Source organism: Coloeus monedula, assembly GCF_965178545.1.
Source record: "Coloeus monedula genome assembly, chromosome: 1".
Classification (NCBI taxonomy): Eukaryota; Metazoa; Chordata; class Aves; order Passeriformes; family Corvidae; genus Coloeus; species Coloeus monedula.
The window spans coordinates 160,868,270-160,888,946 of NC_138781.1; the positions used below are offsets into that span (position 1 = coordinate 160,868,270).

The 20,677-nt window shown below is 51.4% G+C and overlaps 1 protein-coding gene across 29 annotated transcripts in view; it reads left to right on the plus strand.

The window, feature by feature from the left end:
* Positions 1-20,677, plus strand: part of SCRIB (scribble planar cell polarity protein) — a 97,678-nt gene that overhangs the window by 19,917 nt on the left and 57,084 nt on the right. For 27 of the 29 annotated variants that reach the window (XM_082291445.1, XM_082291471.1, XM_082291450.1 and 24 more), the window contains exons 5-16: positions 523-579; positions 4,046-4,109; positions 5,641-5,715; positions 5,799-5,943; positions 6,278-6,396; positions 7,038-7,237; positions 7,935-8,101; positions 8,647-8,771; positions 9,919-10,044; positions 10,661-10,882; positions 11,351-11,668; positions 14,349-14,411. In XM_082291445.1, the coding sequence (XP_082147571.1) occupies positions 523-579; positions 4,046-4,109; positions 5,641-5,715; positions 5,799-5,943; positions 6,278-6,396; positions 7,038-7,237; positions 7,935-8,101; positions 8,647-8,771; positions 9,919-10,044; positions 10,661-10,882; positions 11,351-11,668; positions 14,349-14,411 (1,681 nt within the window). The remainder of the gene's footprint in view (positions 1-522; positions 580-4,045; positions 4,110-5,640; positions 5,716-5,798; positions 5,944-6,277; positions 6,397-7,037; positions 7,238-7,934; positions 8,102-8,646; positions 8,772-9,918; positions 10,045-10,660; positions 10,883-11,350; positions 11,669-14,348; positions 14,412-20,677) is intronic. The other 2 variants (XM_082291470.1, XM_082291448.1) reach the window with 1 other exon arrangement.

Sequence of the window (20,677 nt, forward strand, 5' to 3'; positions counted from 1 at the left end):
AAAAGACCTTCCTACAAAGGTTCCTGTCCTGGTCCCAGCTGCTTCTCCTGCTGTGGTTCATGGCGCAGCAAGGATTGATCCAGTCTTCTCAAATCCTGTCTTTCCCTATGTTCTGAGTGCCCATTTGCCCCTTTCCAAGCAGGTGTGGGCTGCCTGATGACGTTGGAATGATTTATGCTGCTGGCAAATGGCCCCGTGGGGTGCAGTGCCTCTCCCATGGGGTTTGGCTTTCCACATGTGAGAGATTTTACCTTTTAGGGCAGACAGTCCTGTTGTGACTGCGTGTTCCTTGTCCTGAGTGTGGGCATGGTGTTGTTCCTTGTGACTGCAGCAAGCACTCACCTCCACCAAAGCCATTTACAGCTGTGTTGTTTTTGTTCCCCCATCTCCATCCACATGTGTACATTCATGCATTGCACAGGACATGAGGGGTGGTTCCAAAGGAAGGGAGATGAGCAGCTCCTTGTATCCCTGAAGCCCTGTCCAGTGAACCTGGCTTTCTTGCTCCCTTTTCTCTTGCAGTTTGGCAAACCTGGTGACTTTGGAGCTACGTGAGAACCTGCTAAAGACTCTCCCCACGTGAGTGTCTGTCTGGGGGCTGTAGGAGTCTCCTGCCTGATCATTCTTGCTGCTTCCTCAGGGACTAGTGCAGGCTCCATCACCTGGCTTGGGAGGGCTCAGGCTGGGCATAAATAGGCTGCATCTTGCTGGATTTCCATAAATTGGGGCGAGGAGGGAGAGGATGGTGTAGGGCTGGAGAGCAGCAAAGGATGTTCAGAGCCTGTACTCAGCCTCTGTGTAAGGACTGATTTGGAATAGACAGGGTTCCCCAAAAAAGCTGCTGGAAATAGTGTGAACCATTTTTCCTGAAGAGGTGGAGCAGACAGTGTATTCTTTTGGAAAGAAAGAGAAACCTATGTGGATGGGGGTGTAGGAGGAGCTCTGTGCACAGTGAGGCTCAGGATTTGAAGAGCAACAGGATACAGCTGAAGGGTACATTTTGCTTCTGACATCTGTTTTGTTGGATATCCCTCCTGGTTGTTCTGGATGGGATAACTACCTTCCCTGCAGCAGACAAAACATAAGCCAGCAAGGGAGTAGAGGTAAGTGTTGCGACCCGTTTTGGAGTTAGGGACAGGGATGAGTTCCTGGCAGGGACCGTGGTTGGTGGAGGTAACGCTCTCAGGTGGATGGACGTGGAGAACTGTCCAGTCGGTACTTTGGTCTTTGCTTTGGCCCATGAGGGTTTGTTGAGTTTTCTACCCTACATCAGCTCTGTCAGCTTGTTTCCTGCCTGCTTATCCACCCCACTGATGATTCCCCCACCTTTCCTTGGACATCACTGGAAGGGATTCTCCTTTTTGAACAGCAGTTGTTTTGGGTCCACATGAACTCCTCAGTGAAGGTGTGATGCATACAGCTGTTGTCACCTGTCCTCAGAACTCTCTTACTGCTCCTGGCAGGAACTCAGCTTGTCTGCTGGCACTTTCCCCCCATGGTTACACCCTGTAGAAGCACAGATCAGAATCACACAGTGTGGCAGTCAGCAGATCTTTTCTGCACAGCAGTGACCCTGTCACAGAAAGGTGATAGGAGGGGGCCAGCTGAGATGGTCCCATGTGGAATATCACCGCAGAGGACAATATGAGGGTTAAAGCTCTTCATCGTAGAACCACAGGATGGTCTGGGTTGGGAGGGACCTTAAAGCTCATCATGTTCCAGCCCATTGCCGTGGGCAGGGACACCTTCCACTAGACCAGGTTGCTCCAAGCCTCATCCAGCCTGGCCTTGAACACTTATTCCAGGCTGAGAACTGGCAAGCAAGAGGAGTTTGGGTCCTGGTGTTGGGCTGCTCTTCTGTCTGTTCCTGTGAGTGGGTGTTCATACAGGCAGGGACCACTGCTGGGTTACACCATGTCAGCAAAGAGGTGCAGTAGCTACATCCAAGATTGGGCTTTCAAACTGCAGTGAAGATAGTCCCAGTGGCTTTTCACCATCTCAGAACCAGCAAGTCTCTGGAGTCTTAAGAATTCAGTCTGTGACCACACCCCTTTGGTTTTCGTGGAGGTCTCTCATGCCCAGTGCTCCCATTTGCCCTTTGGTAGATCCGGGTGCCATCCAGCAGGGTGCTTGTAGTGTGCTATGAGGTTTTGGTGTTTTTCACTGGAAGGTTAGTCCAGGCTTGACACTCATTCTGTAATGCAAATTCAGCTTCTTTTCATCTTTCCCCAATTCCCCAAAGTCTATTTTGGGATGATTTCCAAAAGTTGAAGATGGATCTTGAAGGCCAAGGTAATTCTGATCAGGTCTTTCAGTCAAATACAAGATGACAGTTGATGGCCAGAACCATTTCAGTGATGCTCTTGGGTTCTCTGCCTAAGGCTCTGGTGCTTACCCTGGCTGCACTTCGTGCATAAGAACAGCTCTAAATGAGACCAGGTGACCTTTCCAAAGAGGAGAATGACTTAAGCAAGAGATGTCTGGTGCTTTGTTTCCAAGATTCCTGAGCCCAGTGGGTAGGTGGGCTTCAACGCTGAGAATTTGGGACAGCATAATGCATTGGTGTCCTTTTGGTATCTTTTTGTTGATGAGCTTCTTGAAAGGTCAGCTTGCAGTGACCTTTGCCAAAATTCCATTTCATTGGTCAGTCTTCAGATATGGACTGAGTTCTGAAACGGTTCAGCTTGTTCAGCTGGTGATCAACCCCTCATCTCTCCTATGCAGATGGGACACAGCCAGAGACTTGGGAAGGGCAGTTCTCATGTATTCTTATGGAATAGTAGAGGATGATCTCTATTGAGACCTTTTGCCAGATGTCATCAGTGTGGATTCCACAGCTCCCTTGTTCCTATTTTGGGAATTCAAGCTGTGAAGGTGCAAAGCGACAGTCAAGGCTACATCACCTTCAGAGGAGTCAGAGTTGATGTACATTCCTGGTGAAGGAGTGTTGTGCAACAGGATCCTTTGGATGAAACTGTTGATCTACCTTTGCTGGAGTTTATCTCAAAATCCACTGCTGCGTACAGTAGGAAATTAATTTTCCTGCATAACCCAGATGTTTTTACAGCCTGGCCCAGACAAGAAGCTCCCTTTTATTGCAGCCCCCAACTGCCTTGGTTTGAGTGACATTGAGAGGTGGACCTGTTTCCAGAGAAGTACGGGGATTTCTGTACTGGGACAGTTCCTTAAGCAGAGAATAAAACTGTTCCCTGCAGGGGGAGTGGGCAGGGCTGGCAGCTCCACCCTGGCACACAGTGAGGGGCAGCAGTCCTCAGGGGAGGTGGAGCTGGAGCTGGAGCTGATGGGTCAGACTCAGGTGATAAGACAAATGAGCACCTGGATCATGTCATGAGAGCCCCCTCCTGGGTTTGTGGGACTGCAGGCCTTGTCCATCCCCAGGTGTGGTGTATGGGATGCTTGGGGGACGTCCGTGGGCCACTGATGGGACAGGCTGTGGGTCCTGTGCAGTGTCTTCATAGTGAGCTTCTGTCTGTATGCTGTCACCTCACCTGAGACATCAGGCCCGTTGTCTTCCGTTCCTCTGCAGTAGCATGAGCATCCCGTCTGGGGAAACTGAGGCTGTTGAATTTGTCATTCCTCCCTGTCCCTGCAGCTGTGCTCCCCTTGCCCCCCAAACATGTCTTGTCCTCTGCTGAGTACCTCCTGTTGCCTGTCAGTCCATGCCCAGGTCCCTGTCCTTGCTGCGAAACAGGCAGCGATGCGAAGGTGTGGCTGCTCATCTGTTATGGTTTTGATCAGAGTATGTGATGGTGGGGGGGGGAGAAGGCAAACTGGTACCAGTGGAACTGGCTGTGCTGGGACTGCCGGTGCCTCTGAGCCCAGTTCCCTGGGATGAACGGTCTGGCTTGGGGAAGGGACCAGCTCTATAAACTGTTGGGCTCAGAGGGACCATGAGAAAGATCAGGATTGCCCCACCTGCTTTAGGAGTTGCTAGAGATCATGTAATTTGTGCAATGTGTGTCCCAGATGCTAACCTTCCACTCTTTATTTCTTGTTTTATCTCTCTGTCCCCTGTGCCTTGCAGTTCACTCTCCTTCCTTGTCAAGTTAGAGCAGTTGGATCTCGGTGGCAATGACCTGGAAGTACTGGTAGGTGAGGGCTGGTGGGGAGGGAGTTTGGGTGGTTGGTAGGGTCAGATCCTGTACCTCAGTGCAAGCAAGTGGGTTTCTACCTGACATGCAAAGAAATAGACCCTCAGGTTATTTGGGGAGATTCTGATCTGCCCAGCATGGCTCAGTCATCATTCCCAGATGAATTTTCTCTTCATGTGTCAACCCTCGTGTCTTGTTTCCTGCTGGCCTCTCACACCACCTGCTCTGTCCTTTCCAGGCTCTGGGATGGTAATTCTTCCTGTCTGGCTGCCAAGGATCTTTCCTTTTCAGCAAGACTCTGGTGCTTCCCTTCTCTGTCCTGCACTGCCCCCAGCTGTTTTTCTTCTCATCCAGCTTCCTGCCTTTCTCCTTTCTGATATGATTTCTGCCCCACAGGGTGCTGGGCCATTCCATGTTGTCCATGGCAGTGAGGGTAGCCCAGTGTGGGGACTCTCTCTGTGGAGAGCAAGGGCACAGTCTCAGAATTCAGGTTGTCTGGGCATTTGGGGACATCCAGTGATACTCTGTAACTTTGCAGCTGTGGATTAAGCTATTACTGGATCTTACTCATTGTGTTCTGGAATGGTTTTGGCAGAAAACCATCACAATTAGGAGGCAAAGTGGTTCGTGCAGCTTATCTGTACACAGGCTGAACTCACCTGTGAGAACAGGGGTGTGGCACTTGAACTGTCCTCCAGTGGAGCAAGCTCCAGATGCTGATTGCCTGGGGGAGTTGTGGGATGTGAACATGTGTCTGTCATGGCTGATGGTGCCACTGGGTCATGTTGAGTTGGCCAGTGGTACCCAAATGTTTATTTTCATGTCTCAGAGGAGGAAGATGCATTTCTTCTGTAAGGCCAGAATTTCCAACCCCTTAGAATCATGGAATCATTTAGGTTGGAAAAACCATCTGAGACCATTGAGTCCAACCGCTCCCCCAGCATTGCCAAGGCCACCACTAACCCATGTTCCCAAGTGCCACATCCACACAGCTGTTAAGTTACCCCAGGGGTGGAGACTTCACTCCTGCCCAGGGCAGCTGTGCTGGGGCTGGACAGTCCTTTCTGGAAATTTTCCCAATATCCACCCTAAAGCTCCCCTGGCACAACTTGAGGCCATTTGCCTTTGTCCTGTCCCTTATTCCCTGAGAGCAGAGCCCGACCCCCACCTGGCTCCATCTTCCTGTCAGGGAGTTGCAGAAAGCCAGAAGGTCCCCCCTGAGCCCCGTTTTGTCCAACTCCCTCAGCTGCTCTCCATCAGAATTGTGCTGCAGGTTTAGTTCTTGCCTTGCCTGCTGACACAGTCCTGCTGTTGCCTTCTGTGTGGCCCATTGGACCTCCTGCAGCCAGTGGCCATCCCAGGCATTCCCAGACACGTGTGCTGCTATCTTGTAATGATCCATGGATGGTCCTGGGAGGTGTGAGAGGCAGAACAGTGCCTGGCTTTGCAGAGTGGTGCATCTGCAGCATCCTCAAGCAGCTTCTCCCTGTGGAAGGGACTGATGCCATCACTGTCCTGTTTCCTACAGCCGGACACTCTGGGTGCTCTCCCAAACCTGCGCGAGCTCTGGCTGGACCGGAACCAGCTCTCGGCCCTGCCGCCGGTGAGTGTCTGTTGGGCACACGTTCAGCCCTTTGCCCTTGCCCCAACTGTTCCCTCGAGCCATGGATCTCCTCTCTGATGCAGGAGCTGGGCAACCTCCGCCGCCTGGTCTGTCTGGATGTGTCTGAGAACAAGCTGGAGCAGTTGCCCAACGAGGTCAGTGGGCTGGTGGCACTGACAGACTTGCTGCTGTCACAGAACCTGCTGGAATGCATTCCGGATGGGATCGGTGAGTGTTGTGGGATGGGGAGTGCTGCAGGACTTCAATTCCTTGGCAGTGCTCCTGGAGGAGCTTCAGGAAAGAGTGTCTGTGGCAGGGAGCTGGGGATTAATGGACATAGGCACAGTCATGGAGAGCAGAAGCAGTGGGTGATACAGGTGAGCAGAACTGCAGCAGAGTTCAGATGCTTCGTCTGCATCAGGTGTGTGTGAGGCCTGGTGGGAGGAATGGCAGAGCCTACGTGGTTGGGTTATGGGATCCTTGATGGGATCACAGCCAGGTGAGTGTAGAACAGCATCCTTCTCTCTGGCACTGCTCACACCTAACTTGTCACCTTGGCCAGGTCAGCTGAAGCAGCTCTCCATCCTCAAGGTGGACCAGAACCGGCTGACAGATGTGACAGAATCAATTGGGGACTGTGAAAATCTGTCTGAGCTCATCCTGACTGAGAACATGCTGACGGTGAGTACTCAGCAGCCACCTGCCTCTCCCATGCTCAGCCAGCTGCCAGGGATCCCTTCCCATCTTCTGCCCTCCGAGGTGAATTCCTGAGAGCGCTCCAGCCACTTCTAGAGTTTCACCAAGTTCACAGACATTTGGAAGCTGTTTTCTCTCACTGATTTTTTTTCCCTAAAACATTCTCTGGGTGTCAGTATTGAGTATTTTGGACCAAACCACTACACTGGGGTAGCAGGGATGCTAGGATTGCCCATCCCAAAGACCATCCCGGCTGACAGGTGCAAGATCATATCCCAGGCTGCATTGGTGAGGGGTTTGGGATAGTGTGATTGGGAACAGCCCTGCTCCAAACTGCCTGTGGTTTGATTGATAAAACATAAGGATTGGGAATGGGCAGATAAACAGAAGGAAAGTCTTGACCAGTGGTGGTTGGAATGTGCTGTGCTGTGCTGTGCTGAGGGGAAGAGTTGGCATGGCTCAGTCTGTGGGCCCAAGGGAAAACCTGTCCCAAAGATGTCCCAAAGAACGTTATCCCCAGTGCGTGTGGGGGGGCGGAAGGCAGCTTGTTCCCCAGACCGAGGGCTTTGTGCCTTTTGCCTGTGCTGCTCTTTCCTCTTGCAATCACTGACTCGGCTCCTTCCCAGGCCTTGCCCAAGTCCCTGGGCAAGCTGGCCAAGCTGACAAACCTGAACGTGGACCGGAACCGGCTGACGGCACTGCCAGCAGAGATTGGAGGCTGTGCCAACCTCAATGTCCTGTCCTTGCGGGACAACCGCCTGGCCCTGCTGCCCCCTGAGCTGGCCAACACCACTGAGCTCCATGTCCTGGATGTGGCTGGGAACAGGTGAGCAGCAGGAAGACACACAGGCTGGGAGGCTGCTGTGAGGGAGATGCTGGATCTGTGTGGATCCCAGGATCCACGGTGTGGAGGAGCCTGGGCTGGTTGCTGAGGGCTTGAGCTTTGCCTGTGAACCCCTTCTCTGTGTCACCTAAACACAGGGTAGAGGTAAGGCAGAAGTGTGAGGGCATTTTGTCATGTGTGAAATGGAGATCAGGGGAAATCCCTGGTCACTGGCTTCCTTTCCTTCCTGCAGATTTTGTGGGTTCGTGTTGTTAGTCCTCAGATGACCGGTGCCAAAGTCTCGTTCGTGGTGTGAAGGTGCCTGGGGGCTATTCTGAAAGGTCCTATAGTTCTGTTCACTGGGGTTGGTATTTTTGGAATTTGGTCAGCAGTTGGAAGCCGACCAGAGGTTCTGTGGTGAACATTCTATACTCTGGTCTGTGAGAGCATCGTTTTTCTGTTTCTAAACCCCTCCACACTGTTGGAGGGAGTTGTCCTGTGGTAAAGGCTGGTGAGGATGGGTTACTGGAGCCCAGTCCCCAGCCATGGACAAATCAGCTGTTCCAGTGGTGCAGGACTGAGGGATCCACAGCAGCTTGGCTCTGTCCCACTCCGTTCAGTCTGGAGCAGTCTGGAGCTGAGGTGAAGCTCCTTCCTGACCAGGTAAGTTTAACAAGCAGTTTGTTCTTCTCTTTTGCAGGCTGCAGAATTTGCCCTTTGCTTTAACAAATCTTAATCTGAAAGCCCTGTGGCTGGCAGAAAACCAGTCCCAGCCCATGCTGAAATTCCAGACCGAGGATGATGAAAAGACAGGAGAAAAAGTTCTCACTTGCTACCTGCTCCCCCAGCAGCCCTCTCCCAGCCTGGGTAAGAGCCTGCGTCACAAGCACTGGCTGCAGAGCCTTGTGCTCGGGAGGGGGCTGAAGCCTTGAACCTTCTCTGCTGGGTTGGACTGTCCCTCACTGTGATTCCTGCAGCAGATCCAGGCTTTTGTATGGCTGGGACAGCTTTCCCAGGCAGTGATTGTTAAAAATGAGGAATTGCTTTCTGCCTGGTGATAAGGAAGCTGCAGCCTTATCTTTGAGTGTTCTGCTTAGATCTCCTGACCAAGCAGTTAATTTTCATTGTCCTGTCAGCATGGTATTCCTGCCTAATTCTACCTTTTTCCGTACTTCTTGGGTAAGGAGTGCTAGAGCTGCAGCATCAGACACTTCTGTAGAGGCTGCTGTAGGTCTGGTGGGAGACGTACAGAAGGTGACAGGATGTTGAGGCCACAGCCTTTGTCCTCAAGGCCTCTGATGCCATGGGCAGATACAACGGAAGTGCCCTAATGGGATGAGAACTGGCTTCCATCTAAGTCTACAACCCTGCTCTTCCCAAAAGGAGCTCCCACTGTGTCTCTTCCTTCCCAGAGAACCTCCTGCAGAACAGCGTGGATGAGAGCTGGACAGACACCAACTTAAACAGAGTCAGCGTGATCCAGTTCCTGGATGAACCTAAAGGAGATGATGACGAGGAGTCTGGCGCTGAGAGACGAGTAAGAAATTCCTGGAGGCTTGTTGGCTCTCTGTGGAAGCACAGGGACAAGCTAAGCTTTCTGAAGATGGGGAGCCACTGTGGTGTCCATGTTTTTCACCCTGTAACACTGCTGTAGGCGTGTGCAGGATTTCCATGGTCTGAAGGCTGTTTGGTGCCCTGAGGAGCCAAGCAGGAGTGAAAGGAATGAATTCCCTGGGAGCTGTGGTGCAGAGTCATATCTTGAGGTTCTTCTATGGGAGTGGAGCACTAACGTGCCCAGGGAGCACTCGAGTTGTCCAGAGATCCCAACAGAGCACTGTCAGGATAGGGTTTTAGCTCACCCCCCTCATGGGGAAAGGCTGCCCAGCCAAACCCAGGCCATCCCCATCCCTCCAAGCATGGAGCCAGTGCAGCCCACACTGTAGAGTGTCCTGTTGGTAAAGTAAGTACTAAAAACTGTAGGCAGCCTCAAAACCTGCAAGAGATCATTGTGCTTTCAGTGCAGATGCAAAGGCCAGGATAGAAGTTTCCAGCAAGTGCTCTGAGGGTTTCCGTCTCTTGCGGAATTTTTTTCCTTTCTATTTTATGGAAAGTCATCCTTGAGATCTGAATCCCTCTAATGAACGATGATTGCAGCTGTCCTGGCAGTGTATGTGTGTGCTGCTGGCATTGGGAGGTTTGGGGGTTTTTTGAATTGTTTTAACATGGTTACTAGTTTTAGAATGCTGGTTTTCTTGACTCGTTAGCTGGGATGGAACTCACGAAGCAGCACCAATTCTGGTGCATTTGGGCTTGGCAGACCTGTTAAGTAACTCCAGAGGAATTAGGAAGATATCCCAAATCTGTTCCAGAGGAGTTTCTGTCTTGACAGTTTTTCATTTACTAAGCCTGAAACACCATTTTAAACTTCCTGTCATTCTTCCCAAACCTTCTATTAGCTGGAGGGCAGGATGATGTCCAGAGGAAGTTCTCAGTGTTCCCTGCCTCCTCCCAGCTGCAGGCTGTGTAAGACCTGGAGCAGATCCTGCAGCAGGATGTGTTGGTTGCATCCCCTTGGGGCTCTCGCTCTCTGATAAAGGTGTTAGTTACCTGCAGAGGTTCATTCCCAAGGCCTGGCACGTGCTGCCAGGGCTGGAATCCCCTTCCTGAGGGTTTCACTTTGTCAGGGCCTGCAGCGCCGAGCCACCCCTCACCCCAGCGAGCTGAAGGTGATGAAGAAGGTGATTGAAGTTCGGCGCAATGAAGTGAACGCTGCAAAGGCTGATGTCAACCCGAACTCTCCCAACTCGGAAGTGAGTGCTGGGCACTGGGGAATGGATAACCATAGAGAACATGGGATCATGGAATGGTTTGCGTTGGAAGGAATCTTACAGACCATCAAGTTCCACCTCCATGCCAGGGGCGCAGACATTTTCCACTAGGAACATGTAGCATATGTGGGAAATGGGGAGGTAGAAAGGACTGACATTTGGGAAAGATTGGGAGGGACTGAGAATGGATTGCCTGGGAAGGTTGGAAATCTGCCTTGAGGTGTCATGGGGGCCTGTGAAATAGAGCAAGAGATGGAACCAGGAGACAAGGGGAATTGTGTGTGTCAGTGCCAGTTTCGTCGTAGCACAGGGAGAGGAAGAGAAGGCTCTGATATTCCCAGTAAAGAATGATGGGAGTAGAGCACTTGGTGGAGGCACCTTGCTGCCCTGGTGGGAGGCTGAGAATAAATGCCTACACAGGAGGTGGAACAGGGAGGACCCAGGTCACATGGAGGAAGCTCAGGAGGGGAAGCTGTGGGCAAGCTGAGGAAAAGGTGGTTCTGTTGGTGCTGGGCCGTTCACACCTCACACCAGTCACACTGTGTGGCTCCATCTGTTGCTCTGGGTTCCATCCTGACCATCACGACCATTTTCTCAGGAGAAGAGGCTAAGTGCCACATCAAATCGCAGCGAGGACTCCCACCTGTCCACCAGCACCGCCTCTGCGGACTGCAGGGCAGAGGAGAGGGACCGGGGCTGGCCCAACGGGCAGGTGCCCGATGTGCGGGAGTTGGAGAAGGAGGTGAAGCCCAGAGTGGAAGAGGAGCGCAAGGAAGCTGCTGACCAGGAGGAGGAAGATGTGGAAGTGGAATACAATGAGGTAGGAGCCTGGGAACTGCAGCAGGGTCATGAGAAAAAGTGGAAGGACTTGGAAGTTTCAGAGGAAGTGGGAAATAGATGTACAGGTAAATCCATGTGGGATTTGGTCATTGCTGGAGGCAGATCCAGGCCGTGGAAGGCAGTGCAAGCAGAGACTGGGGCAGTTTGTGGGAGCTGCACGCGTGGGAGACTGGGGTGGACAGGATGGGAGCCAGGCAGGCTGTGGGAAAACTGGGGTGACAGTGACAGGTTTGAATGCCCTCCATCCCTGGAGCTGACAGAAGCATGTCTGGGGGAAGGCGTGGTTATGGAAAAAGGCAAGGATGGGGAAATGGTAACACATTCCTGCATTTTCCTGAGCACACAAGCAGTGACACTGGCTCTGCCTGTGCTGGGAGAGGGGTCACAGGGACAGCAGGGTCCTCTGTTCCGTGAGGCTCACGGCATGTCTGCGGCTTTGCTATCACAGCCGACCGTACACTTTGCTGAGGACACGCTGATACGGAGTGAGGATGAGGATGAGGATGAAGAGCGACCGTTCCCAGTGGAGAAACAGAGGCTTATTCGCAAGGACACGCCCCACTATAAGAAACACTTCAAGATCACTAAACTGCCCAAGCCAGAGGCAGTGGTGGCACTTCTGCAGGGGCTGAACAGTGATGGGGTCCCCAAAGAGGAAGAGGAGTTGGGAGGCTGCAATAATAACACAGAGCCCGAGGATCAGGAGGAAGCATGGGATGAGGATGACAGAAAGAATGCAGCTTTGTCTGCTCAGCCATCTGTGAAGGTAAGGTCTTGTGGGGCAGGGGACGGTCAGAGGGATGCAGACCTGCCCTCTGCTCCTGTGACCGAGCAGCCAGGTTGATGTGGTACTGATGAAACCACTGGCAAGAGGCTCCTGCACTTCAGGATGTGCTGAGGGTGGGAGAGCTGAAGGTCCTTGGGGGCTCATAGGGTTGTCAAAGAGCTGTGCCATGTTGCTGTGTCTGACACCTTCACTGTATCCAGGTCCTTGCACCATCCCCATTCCATGTACTGTTCCCTGTGCTGCAGGAACAGTTCTCTGTCTCATCACTGCTGGGTTCTGCTGTTCCTTCCAGCCTCCTCCTCACTCGCTGGTTGTTGCTGCTGGTTCACAGGAGGATGAGCTAATATCCCTGGGTGGATTCAATCTTTGGCATTTGGGCCACTGACACTTGTTGGCACAGTGCTTCCTGGAGCATGTAAGTGCAGCCAGGAGTGTGCCCCTCCCTGTGCTTCCACCCAGACACAGCCTGATGGAGGGTGCGTTGAGTTTTCGGGGAGCTTGTGCTCTGAAGTTTTGGCCTTACTGGTTATACTGGGGCTTAAGAGATAGGGGATCCTTGGCTCTCTTCAGCTGAACCACCACATTTGGTTAGGGACACACAGAGGTTCCTGCTTGAGGAAGTTGCTTGCAATGGAATAGGAATATGTGGATGAGGGACACTTCATGAGATCAGCCCAATTCTCAGCCGAGCTGGTTTGAGGATTTTTAATTGTATTTGGTGGGCAGAGGTCAGGATATGACTGAGTCTCCATCACAGTCTGACATCAACAAATCTCATGGGTGAGATGTGGGTCTCCAGGTGTGGAAGGTGCTGGAGTAAAACCTGCTTCTGCTGTAACTGCACATGCTCCAGGGTGCCGGGATCATTCCCATCCCTGCTGGAGCTCAGGTTGCCCAGGGGAAGGTCCTTTCCCTCACTTGTCTGTGAAGCCTTTCCCTCAGTGGATGCTTGCTTTGCTCTGCTTGAGCCGATGCAGCTCATCCTGTGCTCCCCAGGGATGAGACATGCAGTTTTCCCCCTGTTGGTGAAGTTCCTCAGAAGGAATGTTTGAAACTGTCCCAAGTCCCCTTCATCCAAGACCTACTATACTTGGGAATGCCCTCACCCGAAAAGGTTGTTTTAGCTGGGGACTCAGAGCTGAGGAAGCACTGACCCACTGGCAGAGCCTGTGATGTCTGCTCAGGGGTGAGGTACCTGTCAGAAATTACCCTGGTTGTCGGCTTAACCTTCTGCCTGGGACTCAGTTCTCCTTTCTGTAGGGCTGGGTTGGATGCCTGCTCCATGAAGACATTTATGAGCTGCCTCCTGAGCTGCATTCCTGGAGTGGGGATGTAGGGAGCAGTGTCCCTGTGCAGGGAGGCTTGTGCAAGAGGTGTATTGAAGGAGGAGGCAGGACAGGCTGTGCAGGAGGCTGAATCCTAAAACCAGAGGGTTTTGTTGCAAGGACAGTTGGTTTTCAGAAGAAATCCTGAGGCTTCTTGTGCTTGGGAGCAGGATCCCAGGTGCCTGTCAGGATGGACTTCTTCACCAGAGAAAGGGATTGGTGCAGTTGAGTTTGGGATTGCTCATTCCTGTGCAGCAACTTGTGGCACCACAGGCTCCTCGGTGCCTTCTCCTGTGTTTAACCCTTCCTTCTTCTTGGAGTGACCTGGTATGGAGGGAGTGAGGTCAGCTAGTGGTGGTCAGCTCAGGGGTCATGACCTCAGGGTGCCAGCATGAACAAAACCTGGCCTTAGGAATGCCCCTTGGCAGGAGTGTGCTGGCACTGGGCACTCTGGGAGCCCATGAGCAGCCCTGGCAGTAGTGAGCTGGTGAGCAGGAGTGGGGGCTCTGGTGCTGAGGGGTCAACTCTGGAGCTGGGATGTGAGTGAGCTCAGCTCCGGAGCTGTGGTGGTCAGGAGTGACTCCGGGAGTGGGTTCAGCTCTGGAGCTGTGGTGGTCAGGAATGGCTCCAGGACTGGGTTCAGCTCTGGAGCTGTGGTGGTCAGGAGTGACTCGGGGTGTGGGTTCAGCTCCAGAGCTGTGGTGGTCAGGAGTGACTCCGGTAGCTGGATCAGCTCTGTAGCTGTGGTGCTCAGGAGTGACTTGGGGCGTGGGTTCAGCTCTGGAGCTGTGGTGCTCAGGAGTGACTCCAGGAGTGGGTTCAGCTCTGGAGCTGTGGTGGTCAGGAATGACTCGGGACGTGGGTTCAGCTCCGGAGCTATGGTGGTCAGGAGTGACTCCTGGAGTGGGTTCAGCTCCGGAGCTGTGGTGGTCAGGAGTGACTCCGGGAGTGGGTTCAGCTCCGGAGCTGTGGTGGTCAGGAATGACTCGGGGCGTGGGTTCAGCTCCGGAGCTGTGGTGGTCAGGAGTGACTCCTGGAGTGGGTTCAGCTCCGGAGCTGTGGTGGTCAGGAGTGACTCCGGGAGTGGGTTCAGCTCCGGAGCTGTGGTGGTCAGGAATGACTCGGGGCGTGGGTTCAGCTCCGGAGCTGTGGTGGTCAGGAGTGACTCCTGGAGTGGGTTCAGCTCTGGAGCTGTGGTGGTCAGGAGTGACTCCGGGAGCTGGATCAGCTCCGGCGTGGCGTGCGTGTGTTGGGTGGTGGTGGTGGTCGTGGTGGCGGGTTTGGTTGATGCTCCACTAATCCGCATGCCTCTTTGCTGGTTCCTGTCCTAACAGGGGGTGTCGTTTGATCAAGCCAATAATCTGCTGATTGAACCTGCTCGCATTGAGGAGGAAGAGGTCTGTACCACTCCTACTGTTCTCTCTCTGCCAAAAATCATCCAGCCTGCTTGATTTGCTTCCCAGCCTCACCCATTGTTGTAGGGGGAACTCTGATCTCTCTGGGTCAAGTGGCTTCTGGACCTGGCTGATCATAAACATGATGATTGTTTCTTCCTTGCTTTACCCTTTTCCTCCTTTCCCATCCTTGAGGTGAGAGTGGCTGCTGCAGAGCAGGAGTGAGATGGAAAGGATGTAAAAACCAATGGGGCTGAGGTGGGAAGTTCGGTCCCTATTTGCTGTGTGTTGGTGGAGAAGTGGAATTAAATAAATAGAAATTTCTGGACGTGTGGGTAGCCGTGGAGGAGCAGAGACCTCAAGGATCATCTGAGTGCTGTGTACTGACCCTTTGGTAAAAGGAGGAGGATCTCACTCAGGACACTGTGCCACTGCCTGAGGAAAGTGGACTGGAGCCAGTGATTTGTGCATCTCCTGAAGCCTCCCTCAAATCCCTTCAAGGCTTCACATGCAGCACCTTGAGGTGTCAGAAGGGGGCAGGTGGCATCAAAGGGAGCACAAAGCCCCTGGCATGGGGACAGTGTCTGTACTAAGGGTTAAAGGCCTGTGGCTGGCTGACTGGCTCATCCTCTGTCTGTGATCAGCTTCCTGCATTTGTCTCGAGGTTTTCAGTGCCTGGTCAGTGCCTGATCTATGGGGTCAGTACTTTACTGCAGGCAGGTTTCCAGGGAGCTGCTGGAAGCAGAGTGCTCCTGCCGCTGGCAAGAGGCAGAAACTGCATCCATGTTGACAGCTCACACGGAGATTTCTCCCGTAGGACAGACAGTACAGGGCCACCAGACCCGTGTGCCACCTGGCACTGGTGGCCTGGGCATCTCTGAGAACTTGGCTCTGCTATTCCCTCAGGTGTAAAATGGAGACTTTTCTTGGTTTTGGAGTAAGGCTTTCCAGGAGGGAGGTGACAAATCCTTTCCACCAGGCAGAACATGAGCTGGCTCAGGTGTGGTCCCCTGTTAGTGGGTCCTGAAGATTTCTCCATCTTTCTACATCTCTAGGTCCCTGAAAACCACATTAGTATTTATTGAATTTCTCTTTTATGTAATCTTCTGTCACTGAGGGTAAAACAACTTAGCCTGGTGTTTCATGATTACTCTTCCCGTTCCTTTGGGAAGTCACTGTTCCCAGACATTCTCTCCAGCTGTTGGACATCCTGCTCCATTTGCAGAATTCTCCTTGGGGGGCTGTGCTCCAGAAACCTCAGTCTTGTACTGGGATACAGTCTGCCCACCTCTTCCTTTACTCCTGCCCTTGCTGCACCTACATCTGATGGAAGGACCTAGAACTCCTTCCCTGGAAGCGTTCACCATTCCTGGAGGTGTTCAAGAAATGCCTGAACATGGCACTCAGTGCATTGGTCTGGTTAACAGAGTTGGTTGGGGATTTGTCACAGGTGGGACTTGATGATCTTAGAGGTCTCTTCCAACCTAAATGATTCTGTGATTCCTAGGTGTGGCTGGTTGGAGACCCCACACTGGCTCTGATGTCTGCTCAGCACAGCCCCCTATTGCACGGATCTGTTCCGTACTGTGAGGAAGAACATGGGTATGCAGCTCCCAAGGACCAGCATGCTAGAGATCCCCCAGACTGGCGGTGGTAGCTGAAGTCAAGAGCAGACCAGCTTTGGGAAGTTGGTTTGAAATACTTGATTGTCCTACAGCTCTGGGGAGTGCTCAGCAAGGAACCTTCAACTAGACCAGGTTGTTCCAAGCCCTGACCAGCCTGTCCTTGAATGCTTCCAAATGGCATCTGCCTGCTGTTTCCAGGGATGATTCCTCGAGAAGAATCAGTGGGCTGATGGAACTGAGCCAAGAGCGTTGCAGAGCAGAGAGCCTGGTGCCCTTGAGCAGCACAGTTTTAAGTTCACGATACTGCTATCACATTCCTTTATATGATTTAATACAGCCCTGAGAGAAAAGGGACTACTGATTCCTGATTGTGTGTTCCCTAATCCTCAACCATAGTCGTGAGCTGGAGGCTGAGCTTGTTGGAGCAGACCTGGAGAGCCATGCCCGACTTCTGCCAGCACACCCAACATTGGTACACCCAGAGCTCCTGTTGCTATTGGTGCCAACGGGGCTCTGTTGCACCGAAAGAGTAACTTTGTTGAAGTGTGTGATATCTGACGGTGGATATCTGGATTCCAGGGCTGGCTCTGTTCCCAGTGTTTTGTCTCCATCCCCATGTGCCTTACAGAAGTGACTGTACTGGGATGTAGAGAGGCTTTGAGAGGAGAAAAGCAGCTTATTGAGCACCTGTTTGATGGCACGAGGTTAGACCTGAACTCTGTTTTCAGATAGTTCTGATGGAGTAGCCTGGAAAGCTTCTGCGCAGGTTGCAGGAGCAGTGGAAGGAGGGTCCCAAACTGTGTTTCAGTGCCCGATGCTGCTTTGCTGTAGCAGTGGCTGGTGTCATCCACATCCTTGGGTGTGCCCAGCCTTAACCCATGTCCTGCAGAGCCCCTGCAGGTCCAGGAGCTACAGAAGATTCTGCACTGCCGAAGCTTCTGCTGCCAGGGGACATGGACGGGGTTTTGTCTCTTGTTCTGCCCAAGGCTTCCTGGACAGAAGGCGCTGCCATTCTGCTCCCTGGGGAGGAGCAAAGGTGTCCGAAGATCCTGGATGTTAACTTCCTTGCTGCTGCTGCTGCTCAGGTGTTACATCCCATTGCTCTGCCGTCAGGAGTGAGTGGAATCTTCTCCTTGAAGAAGTTTCATCCTGTGGAAACTGCTGAGGAATTGTCACCATTTGTGTTGGAATGCCAGCCTCAAGCCTGGCACCAGTTAGTATTTGCCAGCAGCAGATGTGACAGCACAGCCTGGTCCTGGAGCATCCTGTGCTCAAAGGGTTCAGTTTTGGAAAGGCTGGCATACGTCATGTGGAACATCGGGATGTGCTGGGAGCCATCCTGTGCCTCCTGGAGCATCCCCTCCTCAGGGATTCAGCTGTGGAAAGGCCAGCACATGTAGTGGGGACCACTGGGATGTGCTGGGAGCCATCCTGGCCCTCTGCGTGGGGCTGCTCATTGCTGTTGCGCATGTGGAGCTCTTCCCCTTGCTCTGGTTTTTCATTTTTGGGGTGTGTGCTTCATCAGGGCATTGTCAGGCTTGGAATTCTTATGCAGCAAATTTGATTTTCCCACAATGTGACCCATAAATTTTAAACCCGGAAAAGTTTAATAAACCTCTTGTGTGGTGCTGGAGAGGTCACATCACCTCTGTTTGCTCACCTGACTTAACTGGAATATGACAGAGTGGAGTCCTTTTGATGTTAAGAAAAGATACAACAATTCTCTCACTTAATTTTTAAGATGATCTGAGTTCCTCCTGAGCGAAGAAAAATGTGCCATATTTTCTGTTTTAATTTGTCTGGCTTTTACTTTGTTGCCATCAAAATGTTTTTTATGACCTTTTCCTACTGGGTTGAAGGGCCCTCGGTGTTCTTTATAGAATCATAGAATGGTTTGGGTTAGAAGGGACCTTTTAAGTGTCACCCAGTGCCACCCCCCTGCCATTGGTAGGGGCACCTTTCACTATCCCAGGTTGTTCCCTGCCCTGTCTGACCTGGCCTTAAACACTTCCAGGGATGGGGCAGCTACAGCTTTTCTGGGCAACTGGGACCAGTATTCTGCCACCTTTCCTAGGCCTCCAGTTTGGAGGTGGGATTGTGATCTCGAGGTGGGATTGTGATCTCTTCCTGTAAATGTACAGCTTCACATTTGGACCTGTTAAGGCACGATTTGGACACAAGTCACCCACAAAGTGTCGCAGATTGAAGACTGTTTGAGTGATTGCTGCTGGTTCATCATCATTGATCCCTGTTTCAGTTGCAAGTTTTATCTGATCCAGAGTTCTTTAAGGACTAAGGAGCAAAGTGTAGAATGATTTCTCACACAAATGCAGGACTGTCTGCAGTTTCGTTTCCCTGCTCCAAGAGTAGGGCAGGATCATTTTGGTTCCACTCTGTCACGCAATCATCTTGTTGGCTTTCACAGAGAGAGCAGAAAGCAGCAGAGAAGCAATTGATGGAGAGACAATTGTGTATTTAAATACAGTGCTACAGCAAATGCAGTTCTCGCTTCTGCATTAGGCAGATGCCCTGTGTGTATCAGACATGGGGCTTTGCTGCTTGGTACCAGAGTTATGTACAAAATTCAGGCATTACAATAACCCCCGTAGAAATTATGGGGGCTGAAGCATTTACCTGCCTTAAAACTGGTCCCTGTTTGCCACAGCATGTTCTGACTGTGTCAGGGGAGGAGAACAGCAACTCCCAGAAAGTTCCAAGACTTTGTGGTGGGAAACAATCCCCAGCTTGGATGTGGGCACTGGAATGAGGCCAGACTGGGATAGATTGGCATTTCTGGAAGATACAATTTAGCTGAAAAAGGGCTGTACTCAACTCAGGAACAACAAAGCTGAGCTTGCCAGGAAGATAACAGATGATTTGGAGGAAGTGCTGAGGTCAAGTCTCCTACCACGATGGGCAACCCAACACTATGCTCTGGTTAATAAGTCAGTCAGACTTTTTGTTAAATACGGATTGTTTCATCCTGTTACGCAGTGTGCGCAGACACAGAGATTCCTCCTCCAGGGAGAGCCCCAAAACTTCTCCAGGTTTCTGCTTCTGGAGTGATTAGAAAACTTACTTTTAATCTGTCATTTGTTAGTTCGTTGTTTTCATTGTATTTTATCTTGTCCAATCTCTTCCCTGCTGGCTGACCCATTGCCCGCTTGTCTTTGGTGTAATTCTATGAAGACCAAAGTCTGTCTGGCTTCTTCCAGCCTTCCTTTTGCTGGATTAGAGAAACCCAATTCCTATGGTGTTCTCTGGTAAGAGAGATTTCCATTTATTCCCTGCCTTTCTCGTTGCCTTTTCTTTCACCTGATTTATCTGAACTCAGGTCTGGTGCCTGTAGACAACATGAGAGAGTTTATTCAGACCTTAGTTCACTAAATTCCATACTTGTTTTTCCATTTCAAATATGGCAGTTCCTGTTCCTGGATGGGAATTCTCTTTAGCCACCTTTGTTCATACTTTTATTATACCTTTAGCTTTTCTTCCTGCATCCTTCAGGGCTTGGGGAGGGTTGGCCTCTAAACAAGGTGCACATAGAGATGTCTCTGCTTGTGTCTTTTAAAGCAGGTGATGCCAGGTTTAGTGAGTTTTCCGTGTATTCCGCTGTTCCTTGGATAAATGCTCTCCTCCTGCAAGGCCTGCCCTTGGCAGCACAGCACTGAAGTAGATTTTAGGAGAGTTGTAAACTCCCCAGTCTTTGCAGTCTTGTAATTGTATATTAAATGATGGGCAAAACAGACGTTCAGAATAGTCTGAAATTGCTGGGCTGAGAAGAGTCTCCAGTGGAATTTTATAGTGGAATGCTGCAAAGAGAATGACTGCTCCAAGGATTTCACCACACAAGGGTCAGTAAGAACAGGAATAAAAATTCTCTACTGCTGAAGAGATGAAATAGAATGTGTTTTAGTGTTACGTGTTCCAGCTGAATCCAGGTGTAGGTTTTTGTCCTGTTTCGTGTTCTGAAATGGTTTGAGGATTGGTGGCTTTGAACAATGCTTGTTTTGCTTCTCTTTAAGCATTTGAGTGTTTTCATTTCCGGAGAGACCCTGTCCTGCTGCATTCCATAGTTTGGTCAGCCAAGACCATTGAAGATTCCCTTCTTTTTCTGTGCCCACGACAAAGCTGGCTCCCAGTGGTGATAAGGAGGAAGTACCAGCTTCCTAAGTCCCACTTTCTGGAGTTCATGAATTAATCCTGGAATCATAAACCAGCCCAGGCTGAAGGGGCCTCGAAAGGCCCAAGGTTTTGTAGGGAAGGAGCCTTGGTGAGGTTATCAGCACCTCGGCCCATCACAGCCAGGGATGTGACTCAGCACCTTCCTGTGGAGTTTGTCCCAGTGAAGGATTGTTTTCACTGCAAACATTTTTTTCATGTACCAAGATGAAGTCATATCTTTATATAGACACACAGCAATATGCTTAATCTTGATATGAATCTCTAGAGCTGTGAATCTCTATAGGCTGCACAACTATCAGATGGGAGTCTCATATGATATATGAATATTCATGTATCTGTAGGAACCTCAGGTTTTATTTATGCTTCAAATGTGACCATATTTCATGTTTCAAAAAGGCATCCTTGCTTCCTTCTCCCTTTGGGAAATGTGGTCACTGTCCTTGAGTCTCCTGGGGGAGG